The sequence below is a fragment of the Poromitra crassiceps genome (assembly GCF_964638095.1).
Source record: "Poromitra crassiceps genome assembly, chromosome: 23".
Taxonomy (NCBI): Eukaryota; Metazoa; Chordata; class Actinopteri; order Beryciformes; family Melamphaidae; genus Poromitra; species Poromitra crassiceps.
The window spans coordinates 2,621,252-2,637,625 of NC_139639.1; the positions used below are offsets into that span (position 1 = coordinate 2,621,252).

Below are 16,374 nucleotides of genomic sequence, written 5' to 3' on the forward strand. Positions count from 1 at the left end.
AAACATGTTGGAGAGAAAGAACATGGTCCAAAAGCAAACTAGAAACATATTTGGCCCGAAAACAGACAGACACGATGGTGTGATTATCTGACCATCGTCACTGAGAGAGAGAGAGAGAGAGAGAGAGAGAGAGGGAGAGAGAGGGAGAGAGAGGGGGAGGGAGAGAGGGAGAGAGAGAGAGAGAGAGGGGGAGAGAGAATCCTTGACAAGATACAGACTCAGTGACAGCCTTGCTGTAGAAACAGGTTGACACCGGCAGACCTGGCAACGCCGAGGGCTTTTCCACTGACACCTTTGGCTGTGCCAGGCCATGCCATACCACGCCATACCATGCCATACCATGCCATACCATGCCATACCATGCCATACCATGCCATACCGTGCCGCCAGAGAGGAGCGGCTGTGTTCACTCTGCTCACCGGCAGAGGAGGAGAGAGAAGAACACTTCCTGTTGCACCGTGCAGGAATCAGAGATCTCTGCCTCCCCACATTCAAAACAATATGCACGCATTTTGAAAACCTCCCATTAAATGAAAAACTCCATTACATTCTTTCTGTGCCACTATTAATGCAGCCAAATATGTCTCAGCATGTCACTGTCTCAGACAGGAGACACACTGACTGTCACATATTTATAGACATTGATTGACTTATTGACTTTATTGACTTTTTATTTATTTTATTTTATTTTATTTTATTTTATTTTATTTTATTTTATTTTATTTTATTTATTTTATTTTATTTTATTTTATTTTATTTTATTTTATTTTATTTTATTTTATTTTATTTTATTTTACTTTATTTTACTATATTTTATTTGCTTATCTAAGTTTGATTATTTAGGTACCTTGTACCTTGAATTGAATTGAAATTGTCGGCGGCATCGGCGGCGTCGGCGTCGTCGTAGCAGTTAGTAGTACTAGTACTAGTACTGGTACTGGTTTCAACTATAGCTTCTGGAATCTATTGGGTAAAATGTCTTCCTACTGCTTAAGTTCTGACTTAAATGTTCTTTTAACCTGTCTAGGTAAGCCATTGATGATCATCACAGAATACATGGAAAATGGATCCCTGGATGCTTTCCTCAGGGTACATGCATGCCTTTTTAATCGTCTTATCACACAGACACACACACACACACACACACACACACACACACACACACACACACACACACACACACACACACACACACACACACACACACACACACACACACACACACACACACACACACACACACACACACACACACATACACACACACATGCCCAGTGTAGGCCTAGTAGCCTACTGAAAATGTACCACATAGCGTATACAATGCATTGACACATAGTGAAATGTGAGCTGCATACGAACTGTTCCACCCCCGTAGCTCTGTTTAATTTGTGCTGGCTCATGGCTCCACACTGTGTCTGCTGTCTCCCTAAAGTCAACACTCTGTCTCTTGCAGAAACATGACGGGCAGTTCACGGTGATCCAGCTGGTGGGCATGCTGCGTGGCATCGCCTCGGGTATGAAGTACCTGTCAGACATGAGCTACGTTCACCGAGACCTGGCAGCTCGAAACATCCTGGTTAACAGCAACCTGGTGTGCAAGGTGTCCGACTTCGGCCTGAGTCGGGTTCTGGAGGACGACCCCGAGGCCGCCTACACTACACGGGTAAGACACACACACACACACACACACACACACACACACACTTAGAGGCTGCCTACACTACACGGGTAAGACGCGCAGATACAGGATAAGCTCCTCCCGTGTAGGCAGGTACACGCATGAACTGTACGCCAAAAAAAACGATGAATTCTCAAAGAATGGATGGCGACTGCGAATAGCAGCATGTAATTGCGTATCATTTGTAATTGCTATTTGCGCCCCGTCTCAAGGACCGATTCACAAAAGATAAGCGCTAATGACATGCTAATGATATGCCACCATAAACACGCCCATTACGTTTTGCGTCTGATTGCAATTATCGCTGTTGCAAAGTATAAATGTTGCCTATAAAGCGTCAAGAACACCGTAGGCAGGACGATGGCGCCTGCAGTGACCTTTAAGACCCGTGAGCTGCAAGTCTTGACGAACGAGGTGCAGAACTCAAAAACTCCGGCAAGAAATTTAACCGATACTGTGAGAAACCATATTTGAGATTTCATATTCCCACAATCTGTCAGTGCTGTTGATGTTTCAAAACACACTTTCAGACTGCAAAAGAAGATGGCCTTATTTGAAGCAGAGAACAAAGGATGAGAGAGAGAGAGAGAGAGAGAGAGAGAGTTCTGAGTTTTACAGTCATACATCAGACTCCAATCACACTCTCCATTCCTTGCCTGCCCCCTTCACCCCACCAAAAAAACCTTGCCTCTCTTTTTCCCCTGGCCGTGATACAGCTTTGAAACAAACGTCAAAGTGCATCAAAGTGTTTTCAGCACCAGGCGCTGTCCACCAGTCATATCTTCCAGGGACAAACTATCTTTGCACACATCCAATAGCCTACACTACATTTTCCAAACTGTCTCGAATCAAAAAGTGATATTCTCCTTCGAAAATATCTGCTCACCAGCACGCCTGGCATTGTGATGCCTTCCCCCCGGCTACATTCTCTGCTGCCATCAATGGAAGGTCTGGGTGTGACACCCCTTCAAAAGGTCCTTCAATTACCAGCAACTCGCTGAAGACGCTAATCGTCTCACTCTAACGACATGTGGCAATTAGCGGCCATCTTTGTGAATTGGACTGCGAGCGACCAGCACCTGATCGTTCTTACTGGCTGTGCGTGGGGAATTCTCTTCACTATTCATATTGTCCCTTATATGCTATCACATCTTAAATTCACATATTTTAAGTTTCATGAACTATGAAAACCAAACCCGTTCGAACACACATTTTAGAGATTTACGTTATGCGATGATTTATGTTTTCATTTTGAGCTGTTTAATTGATGGTATAAACCAAAGCTAAGAACCTAGCGTCTCATAAAAGACAGTTATTGTGTAGAGCCTTGTGTAAAGTTTGATTTGGACAGACGAAAAAGGTCCCTGTGTGCACAGTTACGATCTGGAACTCTGCCCTTGGCACTGGAGACTGGTACAGTAGGTTTAACGCTACCCCTGAAGAAGACAGACTCTGTTTGCTTTGTGACTTGTGTGAAATTGAGAACGAGATTAATTTTCTATTCTATTGTACAGCTTATGACGATATAAGGGAGATACTTTTCAGTAAAATGTTCTCCATTTATGTTGATTTTTTTTTCGAGATGGATGATTATGAAAAACTTGAGTTGTGCTTCAGGAAAGGGACCTTCTTTGTAGGACATTTTATTTCCCAGGCCTGGGAGCAAATTGGCAGAATGTTCTGTTCAGAAAGTAATGATCTGTTTTGTTGTTTAAGGAGTATATTTTACTGTGATTTAGATGTATTTTTATAGTGCTAGCTTATGTTCTACTGTATATCTTGTGTGTCTCCATGTGGGAGGGGCACTGTTAAGTGCATGACACAATCAATAAAAACAAATCAATCAAAATCAATCAATTTAGAGTCATGAATGAATGGAATGGACAAAATGCCATTACTCACTCACTGAACCAATAAGACTGTGTGTGTGCTGCTTTAGGAGGCCGCCGGGACGTACCTCTCTCCTGGAGGGAAGATCCCCATCAGGTGGACCGCTCCTGAGGGCATCGCGTACAGGAAGTTCACCTCGGCCAGTGACGTGTGGAGCTACGGCATCGTCATGTGGGAGGTGGTGTCCTACGGAGAGAGACCTTACTGGGACATGAACAACCAGGATGTGAGTAACCACAAACCAGCTCTCAGTCTCTTTAACCCCTGACCCCTCTTATACTGTGTGTGGCTTTTATGTCACTTTTCCAAGCAACATAATGACCACACACACTCACTGGAAAGAGTGACAACCTGTACCATAGACATTATATTATAATGTTAAATTAAAGGAGACATTATAGACATTATATTATAATGTTAAATTAAAGGAGACATTATAGACATTATATTATAATGTTAATTTAAAGGAGACATTATAGACATTATATTATAATGTTAATTTAAAGAGCTGCCTTAGTCAAAAACATAATTTATGTCCCTTTGTATTTATTATTTAGATGAAAGATTTTACTCGAGTACAGTACATGAAATATGTGTATTCCTAAGATGTAACCCAGTTCAAACACTGGTATAAATCATGCGATACACACACCACCACCTCTTTGGGACAGTTTCACAGAGCAGGTCTGCGCGGGGGGACCTGCATGCACTTAAAATGGAGCAATCCCAAACTGGAGGGGCTGTTTGAGGCGAGACACGGTTTTGTTCACCAGCAGGCCCAATACTTTATGTAGAAGATAAACACTAAGAATACATGAAAAGCAATGGGAATTATTGCTGAGTGCTATTCTAAGTACACTTTTTCAGATATCTCTCCTGACCCATTTACTAAGCTCCTCCACTCCCCCCCCCCCGCTGCATCTGTCCCCCTCCTGTAGGTGATCAAAGCCATAGAGGAGGGATACCGTCTGCCTGCTCCTATGGACTGCCCCATGGTGCTGCACCAGCTGATGCTGGACTGCTGGGAGAGGGACCGAGCCGAGAGGCCCACCTTCAGCCAGATCCTCAACATGCTGGACAAACTCATCCGCAACCCGGGGACACTGCGCAGGACGGGGGACAGGTAAGACACAACCCGGGGACACTGCGCAGGACGGGGGACAGGTAGACACATCCTGCATAATGAGATACATGCAAAATCATCTCCATAGAAGAAAAATATACACACAAACACTCAATACACGGATATCCACCCACAAACACAGAGATCGTTACATAGCAACACATATCCACCCACATAGCACACATACGTACACTAGGCATACTTACACAGCTACAGTTTGTTTTACTATACTTGTGAGGACCTTCCATTTAATTCATTCATTCCCCAACCACTAACTTTTACTCTTAACCTAGACTAAACCCAGTGTTCCCCCTACCATTCTACAGAAAGAAAAAAAAATGAAAAAAATTGAAAAAAATATGCCTTTATGGCATATTATTACAATACAACAATACTGGTGTTGACAGTGTTGACAGTAATAGAAGATGCCAAATCATTCAAAACAACAAGCATTTTGCCAGCGTGCAGCGCTGTTCCAAAACGTGTCAACGTGTGTCGTTGCCTGGGAAATGCACATCCCATAATACAACTGTTCGCATCGCATCCCATAATAGTATGATGATACTTGGGATGCCATTGCGAACATAGATGCGAACAGGTTAGCTAAAAGTTTAGCGTCGCCAGCGAGGGCAACCACCCAAGCGGTCGGGGTACATTTCGAAATCCCTCCAGGCCTGACATTTTTTCTAGGGGAAACACTGAAACCCAATCCTAATTTGAATCATAACCCTAAAATAATCTAAAACTTAACCTCACAAAAGTAAAGTAAAGACTCATGGAGATTTTCCTCACTCTCATGATCAGTATATGCCTCTATGCAATGTTTGTTCAAATATAATTCCACATCTCCTAACTAACTTTCCCTCTCTCTCTCCAGACCCACGGCCACGATGTTGGAGTCAGGAGTGGGCTCGGAGGTGTGTGTGTCGGTGGTGCCGGAGGCGTGTGTGCCAGAGTGGTCGGTGTGCGAGTGGCTCCAGGCGATAGGAATGGAGCGGTACAGAGACACCCTGGCAGCAGCGGGCTACACCAGCCTCGACAGCTTACTGGCACTGACACACCAGTGAGTTTCCCTACTGGGGAAGAAAAATGACTATCTGAAGTGTCTGTGTTGTAAACCAGTGGCACGTTCCCCTATTATATGGTGACCAGACGTCCCAGATTTCCGGGGGACAGTCCCTGTTTTTGGTGACCTGTCCCCGGCTGGTGCTGACGTCCCCGAAAATGTCCCTGATTTTCTGCTCCTCATTCACGGCAGACATTACTGTCTCTCAGAGGCTCGAGTGGGCTCATTTTTAAAGCTATTAATGAAGACCGTTATATATGAAACTAGAAGACCTACTGTCCGGCATCCATTGGTCCCAAGCATGTCATGCTACAGATGTTACTCATGTAGTGCAATCTCCAAATGTCCACAGTTTTTGATATCAAATCACAGCATGAATTCTTCTATGGCGTTCCTCAAGGTCTTGGTGGGATTTTGGAGCAATATCAGTCGGCCTGAACCATACCTTATTACAGTAGATTCAAGATTCAAGATTCAAGATTCAAGATTCAAGTTTATTATTTGTCCCAGAAGGGCAATTTGTGTGCAGGCAGATATAAAAAACATAGCGAAAACATGTAAAAACAAAAACATGGACAAGTGAAACAAACATGGAGCATGTGCAGCAGTTTTCCAGCAGAAATGGATCAAGTGAACACAGGATATAGTAAAAGTAAAGTAAAAAAACACCTCAAAGGATCTGTACAATGTACTTAAAAGTAGTAAAGACACGTACAATGTACTTAAAAGTAGTAAAAGACACGTACATGAACTTAAAAGTAATAAGAGTCAGGGACTATTTGAGCTTGCATAAATAGGTAGGTAAAAATAAAAAAAATATATCTCGAATATAAAATATAAAGAATATTAGTAGCAGCAATCTTACCTACCTAAGAAGAGAGACAGAGAGAGTGCATCGTCTCCATGGTCAAAATACATGAAACCAGAATTGTACCCCTTCTTTATTTCATAGATAATTATATTGGATATTTTATTGATGTATTGACTGCAAAACTGGAAATGTCCCCGATTTTCATTTCAGAAATCTGGTCACCTACCCCTATTAGGATACTGCTTGTTGTGACCTGTTGAGTCTTTGACCTGATCTCTTTGCCTCTGTGCCCCACAGGGAGATGGACAGGATCGGAATCATCACACTGTCACACCAGGACTTAATTATTGCCAGTGTGCAGCACGAAATGTTGGCCCAGATGCAACACATACAGGACAGAATGGTTCCCGTCTGAACGAGGGGAAACGGATACAAACCTATTTCAAGAGGATTTTTCATTTACCTCATCCATGCACTTTAGAGGGACTTTTCAAAAGTGGACACACGGAGCGGAAGGTAAAAAAAAAAAAAGAGAAGTAAAAAATAAAACGTTAAAAGAAGCGAGAGAGAGAGAGAGAGAGAGAGAGAGAGACTGAGAGAGAGAGAGAGAGAGAGAGAGAGAGAAAAGCAGCACTTTTGTAAACTTCCACCCCGGCGGAGTTTTGTGGAACTAAGATCTGGAAGCGGACACAGATAGCATCTGGAAGTGGACACAGATAGCATAAGCTACTGACAGCTTGGGCTGAAGCCTCATCCTCTGATCCATTTCTGGTTTTCATTCTTTTATTTGATCTTGTTTTTTGTTTTTGTTTTAAGGCTGACGTGTGGCTGTGCATAAGCAGAATGGCTTCCAACGTTTTCTTTTCGCTGCTTTGGGCTTGACTTGAAAAAAGAAAAAAATGTGGTTTTGTTTGTGTCTGTGTGCGTGTGCGTGTGTGTGTGTGCGTGTGTGTGTGTGTGTGTGTGTGCGCGTGTGCGTGCGCACACAATGTGAATGCGCACAACATGGTATCCCCCTCGTCAAGGCATTAGCGATCTTTGAATATTTTTTTTATATGCAAAGTGACTAGAGAGAGTGGGAGGAGCCAGGCAGAATGTATCATTCCGAGCTCTTACTTTAGTTTCATTTTTGGAAGATCACACTAACAATGTGTATGAATTTATTTTGTCGTCATTTTTACTATGTTATTTTTTGTATGAGTTGTTCTTCTAGACATTTAGATTAGAATGTCGTCCATCTGTGTGTCTATATGTCTCATTTGATGTTCAGAAGTAGGTGTACACGACGCATTTCGTTTATTTATGGTCTTCTTTTTTATCTAGTTTGTAAAATTGTAAAATAGAAACACAGAGAGGAGAACGTGTAATGATTGCCATATTGCATTGCAATAAAATGCCAAGACCCCAGCCACGTATGCAGGTTTGAATCTGGTTTGAATGGGACTTATGTGTGGTTGAAATGTAGAAAGAGTATCAAGTGGAGCCCTGAGCACTTTCAGGTTCATCATGTGTGAGTTTGGCAGAAGAATGTGCTCTCTGTGAAACTTCAGACCCAGTCCGAGAGAACAACTCCACAAGTACACCCAGCTGAACTGCATGCTGCTACACTCACACGGTATTGGGTTCCTCCGTGTGTGTGTGTGTGTGTGTGTGTGTGTGTGTGTGTGTGTGTGTGTGTGTGTGTGTGTGTGTGTGTGTGTGTGTGTGTGTGTGTGTGTGTGTGTGTGTGTGTGTGTGTGTGCGTGCGTGCGTGCTTGCTTGCGTGTGTGTGTGTGTGTGTGTGTGTGTCTGTGTGTGTGTGGTGTCACCACGAGCGTCTGTGTTCCCTCATGCTTTTTGTCAGGGGTGAATTGGCTGAGCTGGCAGTGGGAAGTTGTCTAATCAGCAAACATCTGTCTCCAAGTACACTAAACACACATATCTACACACAGACACATGCGCAAACACACACACACACAGAGACACACACACACACACACACACACACACACACACACACACACACACACACACACACACTGGGGAGTTGATTGGAGGAAGCCTTTGATACATAAAGGAGGAGAAAACATGATCTGGATTCTGGCAAAAATGTCAATGTTTTTCTAGCCTAATGAGTTATATTGCACACACACACACACACACACACACACACACACACACACACACGCACACACACACACACACACACACGTGCATGTGTGTGTACACACATGCATGTCTGTATACACACACACACACACACAACCCCCTGCCTCTCAAATCACACACAGCAGACAATATGCTGATGGTGGTTAATGAGCCGGATGCAAGCCTCTGAGTAAGAGAGAGAGGGAGAGGGAGGAAAGGGAGAGAGAGATGGAGGGAGGGAGAGAGAGGGGAAGGGAGGGAGAGAGAGAGGGAGGGAGAGAGAGAGGGGAAGGGAGGGAGAGAGAGAGGAAGGGAGGGAGAGAGAGAGGGAGGGGGAGAGAGAGACACTTGGCCAGCCTTGGGGCAATAAAACAGGCAGCTTCTGTCAAATAATGAGGCTTCTGGTGGTAAAGGAAGGCATTGCATTTAGCAGAGGACTTTTTTGCATCAGACACGTTGAACTCTACTGGAGATGATAGAACATCATGGCATCAGACACGCTGAACTCTACTGGAGATGATAGAACATCATGGCATCAGACACGCTGAACTCTACTGGAGATGATAGAACATCATGGCATCACACACGCTGAACTCTACTGGAGATGATAGAACATCATGGCATCAGACACGCTGAACTCTACTGGAGATGATAGAACATCGTGGCATCAGACACGCTGAACTCTACTGGAGATGATAGAACATCATGGCATCACACACGCTGAACTCTACTGGAGATGATAGAACATCATGGCATCAGACATGCTGAACTCTACTGGAGATGATAGAACATCGTGGCATCAGACACGCTGAACTCTACTGGAGATGATAGAACATCATGGCATCAGACACGCTGAACTCTACTGGAGATGATAGAACATCATGGCATCACACACGCTGAACTCTACTGGAGATGATAGAACATCGTGGCATCAGACACGCTGAACTCTACTGGAGATGATAGAACATCATGGCATCAGACACGCTGAACTCTACTGGAGATGATAGAACATCATGGCATCACACACGCTGAACTCTACTGGAGATGATAGAACATCATGGCATCAGACACGCTGAACTCTACTGGAGATGATAGAACATCGTGGCATCAGACACGCTGAACTCTACTGGAGATGATAGAACATCATGGCATCAGACACGCTGAACTCTACTGGAGATGATAGAACATCGTGGCATCACACACGCTGAACTCTACTGGAGATGATAGAACATCGTGGCATCAGACACGCTGAACTCTACTGGAGATGATAGAACATCATGGCATCAGACACGCTGAACTCTACTGGAGATGATAGAACATCATGGCATCAGACACGCTGAACTCTACTGGAGATGATAGAACATCGTGGCATCAGACACGCTGAACTCTACTGGAGATGATAGAACATCATGGCATCACACACGCTGAACTCTACTGGAGATGATAGAACATCATGGCATCACACACGCTGAACTCTACTGGAGATGATAGAACATCATGGCATCAGACACGCTGAACTCTACTGGAGATGATAGAACATCGTGGCATCAGACACGCTGAACTCTACTGGAGATGATAGAACATCGTGGCATCAGACACGCTGAACTCTACTGGAGATGATAGAACATCATGGCATCAGACACGCTGAACTCTACTGGAGATGATAGAACATCGTGGCATCAGACACGCTGAACTCTACTGGAGATGATAGAACATCGTGGCATCAGACACGCTGAACTCTACTGGAGATGATAGAACATCATGGCATCAGACATGCTGAACTCTACTGGAGATGATAGAACATCATGGCATCAGACATGCTGAACTCTACTGGAGATGATAGAACATCGTGGCATCAGACACGCTGAACTCTACTGGAGATGATAGAACATCATGGCATCAGACACGTTGAACTCTACTGGAGATGATAGAACATCATGGCATCAGACACGCTGAACTCTACTGGAGATGATAGAACATCATGGCATTGGGGTGGTGGGCTTCATCTGTCCCGGTGGGAAAGAATTTGCACACATGGCGGGACACTTTGTTGTGTGGTTTTATTGTGTGAATACACACAAACACACATGCACATACACACAGTGCAGTGCGTAGGAGTAATGGGTTGCAGAGATAGACCCAGGTCATAGCAGTCTGTTATGAATGGTTGATGGTGTATTTGGCACACGGCTGCTCTCTGCTCTCACCAAACAACATCCACATGCAACAGCAGCTGTACATCATCATGAGATCTTTGCTATTAACTGCCACAACAACCATTCCCATTCACCACCACAGAGCACTGTGTGACCTTGGAATTATAAGGTTCTATCTGACTCCCCCCCGTCCCCGTCCCCCCGTCCCCCATCAAAACCGAGTTAGTCACATGACATATTCTATGAGTGCCTGTCGACATAATGTGTCGTTTTATTATTTTTTATAATTGATTTATATTGAATGATTTTTGAGTGTGTAATTTCTCAAATAAATAGACCCATCTCCATTGAACTCAATGTATTCTGAAGACTTCGAAGCTCAATAACGTTATCACAGAACAATTGTGACGATCAGATCGTCACAGCATTTATGAGTTGGCATTGGTCAGATTAACTGTCAGTCTTGAACTGCTAATGTACGGTCACGTCATTCGATGAGCGGTCATTGGCTAGTTTAACTGTCAATCATAGTCACCGTTTTGACTAAGGATTCAGCGGTTTGGGCTGGTGATTGGCTGAGCTCGCGAGAAGCGGGCGGCGCTTGCCTAGCGCGTCCGATGTCATGTCCCCTTTAAGCGGGCGGTCTTGCCTGCGCTTGAGAGGATTGTTGTGGATGAGAGACATTGATGTTTGTGTGTGTACAGTAGCTGTTATATGTTTGGACCTTATCGAGGGGTTTGAGGAACCAGCCCAACACAATCACAGCTCAGGCGGAGCTGGTGGAGAGCCAAGGAGTCCGAGATCCGACACCGGGAGACGGCGTGGGTCGGCCCAGAGGGAGGTACCGGCCAGAGAGTCTTATGGTGAGCCTGTGTCTCTCATTGCTAAGCTATGGTCATATCAAGGCTAACTCCAGCCAGCGCAAACCAAGTGGACTTTTAAGTTTGCGGTACTACTATCCTGAATGGCGGCAGATAGAACCTTATCATTCTAAGCTCACGCCTAATTGATTGATTGGTTGATTGGTTGATTGGTTGATTGATTGATTGATTGATTTTATTCATGGATATAGAAAACGATGAATCCGAGGGATAACCTAAAAGTGAGAGCACTTGTTTCCAAAATGGCCGCTCCCTGCCTGTTGGTGTTTCAACTTTGGATGAAAGGAAACTTATCGATCAGGCGGATCAAAAGGACACCGTTTAGGGGCTGAATCCACATCGCTTCACGGCAGACTGAGCGCTGGTGGTTTTAACCCTAAAAGACACTCTTGTTATGTTGAGGAGGGCAGCTCAAATGGAATCTCTCTCTCTGTCTCCGTGTCTCAGTGGGAGGCCATTGTGGGTTTTTGTCCCCAGATTAGGGCGGTTATAGAGCGGGCTAATCCGGGCGGTTCTTCCATGTGGGCGTGGCCGCGGGGCGTCTTTGCTGCGCGGCCAGCCGTACCCTAATGGGTGTGAGATTGGGGTTGGCGCGGGCACGCTCAACACACACTCACACGCACACACACCCTGAGACACACAACACAACACACACTCACACACACACACACACACACACACACACACACACTGAGACACACAACACAACACACACTCACACACACACACACTCACACACACCCTGAGACTCACAACACAAAGTCTCAATTTGTTTCGGGATTAAAGGCACCACCTCAATGACTGACATAATGCCACAGGCGTTCCCACGGTAACCCTGATGAGGTTGGCCTGTGTGTGTGTGTGTGTGTGTGTGTGTGTGTGCGCGTGTTGTTGTGTGGTGTTGTTGTTTGTGCGTCTGCATTTCTAAATTCTGCATTGGGGAAAAACAGAAACAGCAAAGAGAAAGTGAGAGAAGCGGAAAAACACTACGACACACACACACACACACTCAGACACACACACACACACACTCAGACACACACACACACACACACACACACGCACACACACACACCTCCACTCCGGTCCCTAGAGAAGCAGCTGCCCAGCTTGGCAGGCCGTGTCCCTCTCATTATGCTGGCCAGTCACTCGTGTCCTGGCTCGCTCTCCCCCGCTGCTGCTGCTGCTGGACAGGTAGCATCTGACACGCATTAGCTAGCTATTAATGACTTCAGCTGCAGCCATTATCGCACACTTAGGGAGAAACACCGCAGGGTGGCATTTTCACAGCCACGTGCGTCCTGATCCAAAAAGCATCGGGTTTTATATCCCGACTCCGCACACTCTCTCCTCCGGCTCCTCCAAGCTCAGTCTGTCACACGAGGCTCGCTTTCATCGAGATATGTCCTTGTTTCCTTTACGATGACATGTCTTCACCTCACAGGGAGGGAGATCCCAGGTTGTCTGCGGGTCAGAGGTCACTAAGGAGTGGGGGGGTGGGGGGGCGTGGTCACTGCATGGACCTCCCAGGTCTCCGTCATTGTTGGTCCATGATCCCAAGGGGAATACCACTGCGATTAACATTAATCCTACTAGTCTAGTGCACAAACATCTCACACCCCTTTTTAAACCAAGGCAGCAGGGCCGGTTCAGACCCGCGCTGACTAATCTCGAACCAGTGCTTATTTGCGTTTCGACAGTCAAAGAACCGGCTCTCTCGTTCCAGAGAGGCATCAACACTTTGTTGGTCTCGTATATGACTGGAGGGCTGGGAGCGACGTTATCCTGACCAAGCAGAACCTACAAGACCAAGAAGACCGCCCGAGCTTCATGGACATGTGAAAGTGAAATGTAAGCAGTGATCTGTGGAGGAGACAAACTGTCTCCTTGCATGGTGGTCCTCGACAGAGATTCAGAATAAACTCGGTTAAATAATAAACTTGGTTGTTGTGCTTGAAGTTGGCGCTATTGTCGCTGGGAAAGTGGAGACATATACAGACGTGCAGTGACGTCATGACGTGGCTCTCTAGCCAGCCAGGCCAGGGGGAAAAGCAAACCGGTCCTTAGAAGGTTCGCAAGTTGAACCAACTGCGAACCGGCACCACCACTATTATAGTTTCCAGTTTGTGGGAAAGGTTTATCAGATACCATCTCAGAGCCTCTAACCTTACCAGCACAACTCTATCCTCTTCTACTCGCAAAAATTCGCAATCCAGTTCAGTTTCTTGCCATTGTGTCTGTCAAAGGGTCGTCGTCAGTTGACAATATTTTTCCATCCCACGCGTCACAACATGGACAGGATCTCCAAGCACCTTGATGGCCATGAAGATGTGAGTGCACAGGATCTGGTCCTCCATGTCAGAACCAAAAACTACAGGAGGAAATAGAGGAAGAGCAGAATTTGACATGTTATTTTTCTTCACCAGACACAAATCCTCCTACCCACAGTATTGAGGGACTAAAGGATTATCCAGATTATCCGGGCATCCGTGCTCCATCCCTTCACTGATTGCCATGTGGATTAGAACGGGAATCTGCTCTTCCATGTTAAAACCAACACATGGAAACAAGCCTAAAGGAAAGTGCAGAATTTGCCTTAAAAAGTGTGTCTTCCGTTCTCCTGGACATTTTGTACTTTGTTATATTTCCCCTCACCACATACTTGTCACGTACATTCCGATAGGCCCGTCAGTTTCAAGTAACAATGTCTGCAAGTGGTCCGACAGACTGCAGAGACTTGAATCTCCGTGCCAGCCAGTACATCCTGTCAAAATGTCCCCGATCAAGACATCCACTCACCTCACCTACCTGCTTCTGACTGTTGATTGTAGAGGCTGCTGTTCATTTGAGATTATGAGCCTTCAACCAAAGATGCTAAACAATGCTAACGAGCTGTTTTGGGGGGGGAGTGAAAGACATAATAGTAGGGTCATCTGTGGCACTTCCGTGACCGTGGAGAGCGAAGGTCCGTTTCTCAATGGATTTGTCATCTAGGAGGGTTAATAAACAAATTTAGCCGGGGTGTATTTTTAAAAAAGGCGGGGAAAATATTTGAGAGACCAAAATCGAAAATGGCTGCTGTGGAAATTAACTTTTTAATGCTTTGACCTACAATGATGCACAATACATGGTTTCAGAGCTTATTCTGGTCAAGGAATACATATTTGGTGTTTATATAATGATTTGACCTATTTTTGACCTTCAAATCCAAGATGGCTGCCAATTTTGAGGCAGTTTTTTCAAAATCGTCATAGAGCCTTCATATTAGGCTTGAATGACAGGTCTTCTCATGATGAGTTGAATAATATACAGTATAAGTACACAGAAGTAATCTCTGAGGTCAATAAAGTCAATGTTTGTGTGTAAACAACAGTTGCTGATTTGCGGTTTGTAGGCTACTGAGAATATGGTGTCCAGTTCATCCCATCCCATTTTCATAATGAACCAAAAACAATTTTGCACTATAGCCTAACATAAAATAGTATTCTGTATGCAAAGCTAGCAAGGTTAGTTGCTTGAGCTGAATTTAAAGGTCAACTCAAAACAAACAATGAAATTAACTTTGAAATTAAAACTGAATCCTAGGCTACTAAATTTCATCAGCACACAGTAAAGGAAACTTGTCTTTGAACTCAGCTGACTGTCTAGTCCTAATCCCTGTTGTGCAATGTCCCTTTTCAGTGAAGTTTTTGTTTTTGTTAAGAGTATGGACTTTTAATCTTGACCTTGTTGGTAGGCAACGGCCCTTTTTCAGTCAAGCATTTTCAGATTAGCTCAGTCAGTCTGTGAAGCAGTCAGTGTCAGCACTTGCGCAAGCTCGCTTTTTCTCTAACTAATGTTAACATTACACACTTTAAGACACTTTGTGGGCTTGCAAGGCTTGTCACATTTTAGGACACATTCATAGGACATTGTGTGCTTTGTCTTTCATTGGGAGGGAAAGCAACTCGCTATTATAATACTGTTATATTATATTGCTGTTATACGCTGTTTATTTTCAAAAGCAAATGCATATGTCAGTTGACAGAAGTGTGGAGACAGATAACATTAACTTTAGCTAAAAATAATAACGTTACCTAACGTTAGCTAACACCAAATATCAATGATGACTTCTGCAAATAAAAATAGTTTTTGCTTTTGTTTTATATGTTCTTGATGGTAGAACTATCTTTAGACTAGTGAATAACGTTGATATCCTCAAACAAAGTTTTTATTTTATTATATATCCCCCCCCCCGATTTTTTTATCCCATTTTTATCCCCCATTAGTGCTAACGTAATTTCTTTATCCTGGTTGCTACTCCACCCTCTGCCGATCTGGGGAGAGCCGAAACTGGCTCCATGCTTCCTCCGAGACATGGGCAGTTAGCCAGCCGCTTCTTTTCACCTGACAGGGGAAGCTTCACCGGTAGGACATAGCACGTGGGAGGTTCACACTATTCCAACCAGTTCCCCTCCCTCTGAACAGGCGCCCTTAACGACCAGAAGAGGAACCACATTAGCAACCAGGATATTGCATGTTTTTGGTGAAGGGGGTTCCTATATGAAGGAAACCCCCGGGAGGCATGGGGAGAACATGCAAACTCCACACAGAAAGGCCCTTTTGACGACGCCACCCGGGCGGTGGGCACTCGAGGACATGC

The 16,374-nt window shown here is 44.7% G+C and overlaps 2 protein-coding genes across 2 annotated transcripts in view; one reads left to right on the forward strand and one right to left on the reverse strand.

The window, feature by feature from the left end:
* Window positions 1-7,851, forward strand: part of LOC310797219 (ephrin type-A receptor 4-B-like) — a gene marked incomplete at its 5' end in the record, with an annotated part of 38,746 nt that extends 30,895 nt beyond the window's left edge. Inside the window, 6 exons of the mRNA XM_083659569.1 lie at window positions 1,028-1,089; window positions 1,454-1,663; window positions 3,618-3,794; window positions 4,507-4,691; window positions 5,569-5,754; window positions 6,866-7,851. Of these exons, the coding sequence (XP_083515695.1) occupies window positions 1,028-1,089; window positions 1,454-1,663; window positions 3,618-3,794; window positions 4,507-4,691; window positions 5,569-5,754; window positions 6,866-6,983 (938 nt within the window). The 3' untranslated portion in view covers window positions 6,984-7,851. The remainder of the gene's footprint in view (window positions 1-1,027; window positions 1,090-1,453; window positions 1,664-3,617; window positions 3,795-4,506; window positions 4,692-5,568; window positions 5,755-6,865) is intronic.
* Window positions 7,852-12,231: 4,380 nt separating this feature from the next.
* Window positions 12,232-16,374, reverse strand: part of LOC310797350 (phosphatidylinositol 4-phosphate 5-kinase type-1 gamma-like) — a gene marked incomplete at both ends in the record, with an annotated part of 30,705 nt that continues 26,562 nt past the window's right edge. The window contains 2 exons of the mRNA XM_083659721.1: window positions 12,232-12,333; window positions 14,045-14,103. Of these exons, the coding sequence (XP_083515847.1) occupies window positions 12,232-12,333; window positions 14,045-14,103 (161 nt within the window). The remainder of the gene's footprint in view (window positions 12,334-14,044; window positions 14,104-16,374) is intronic.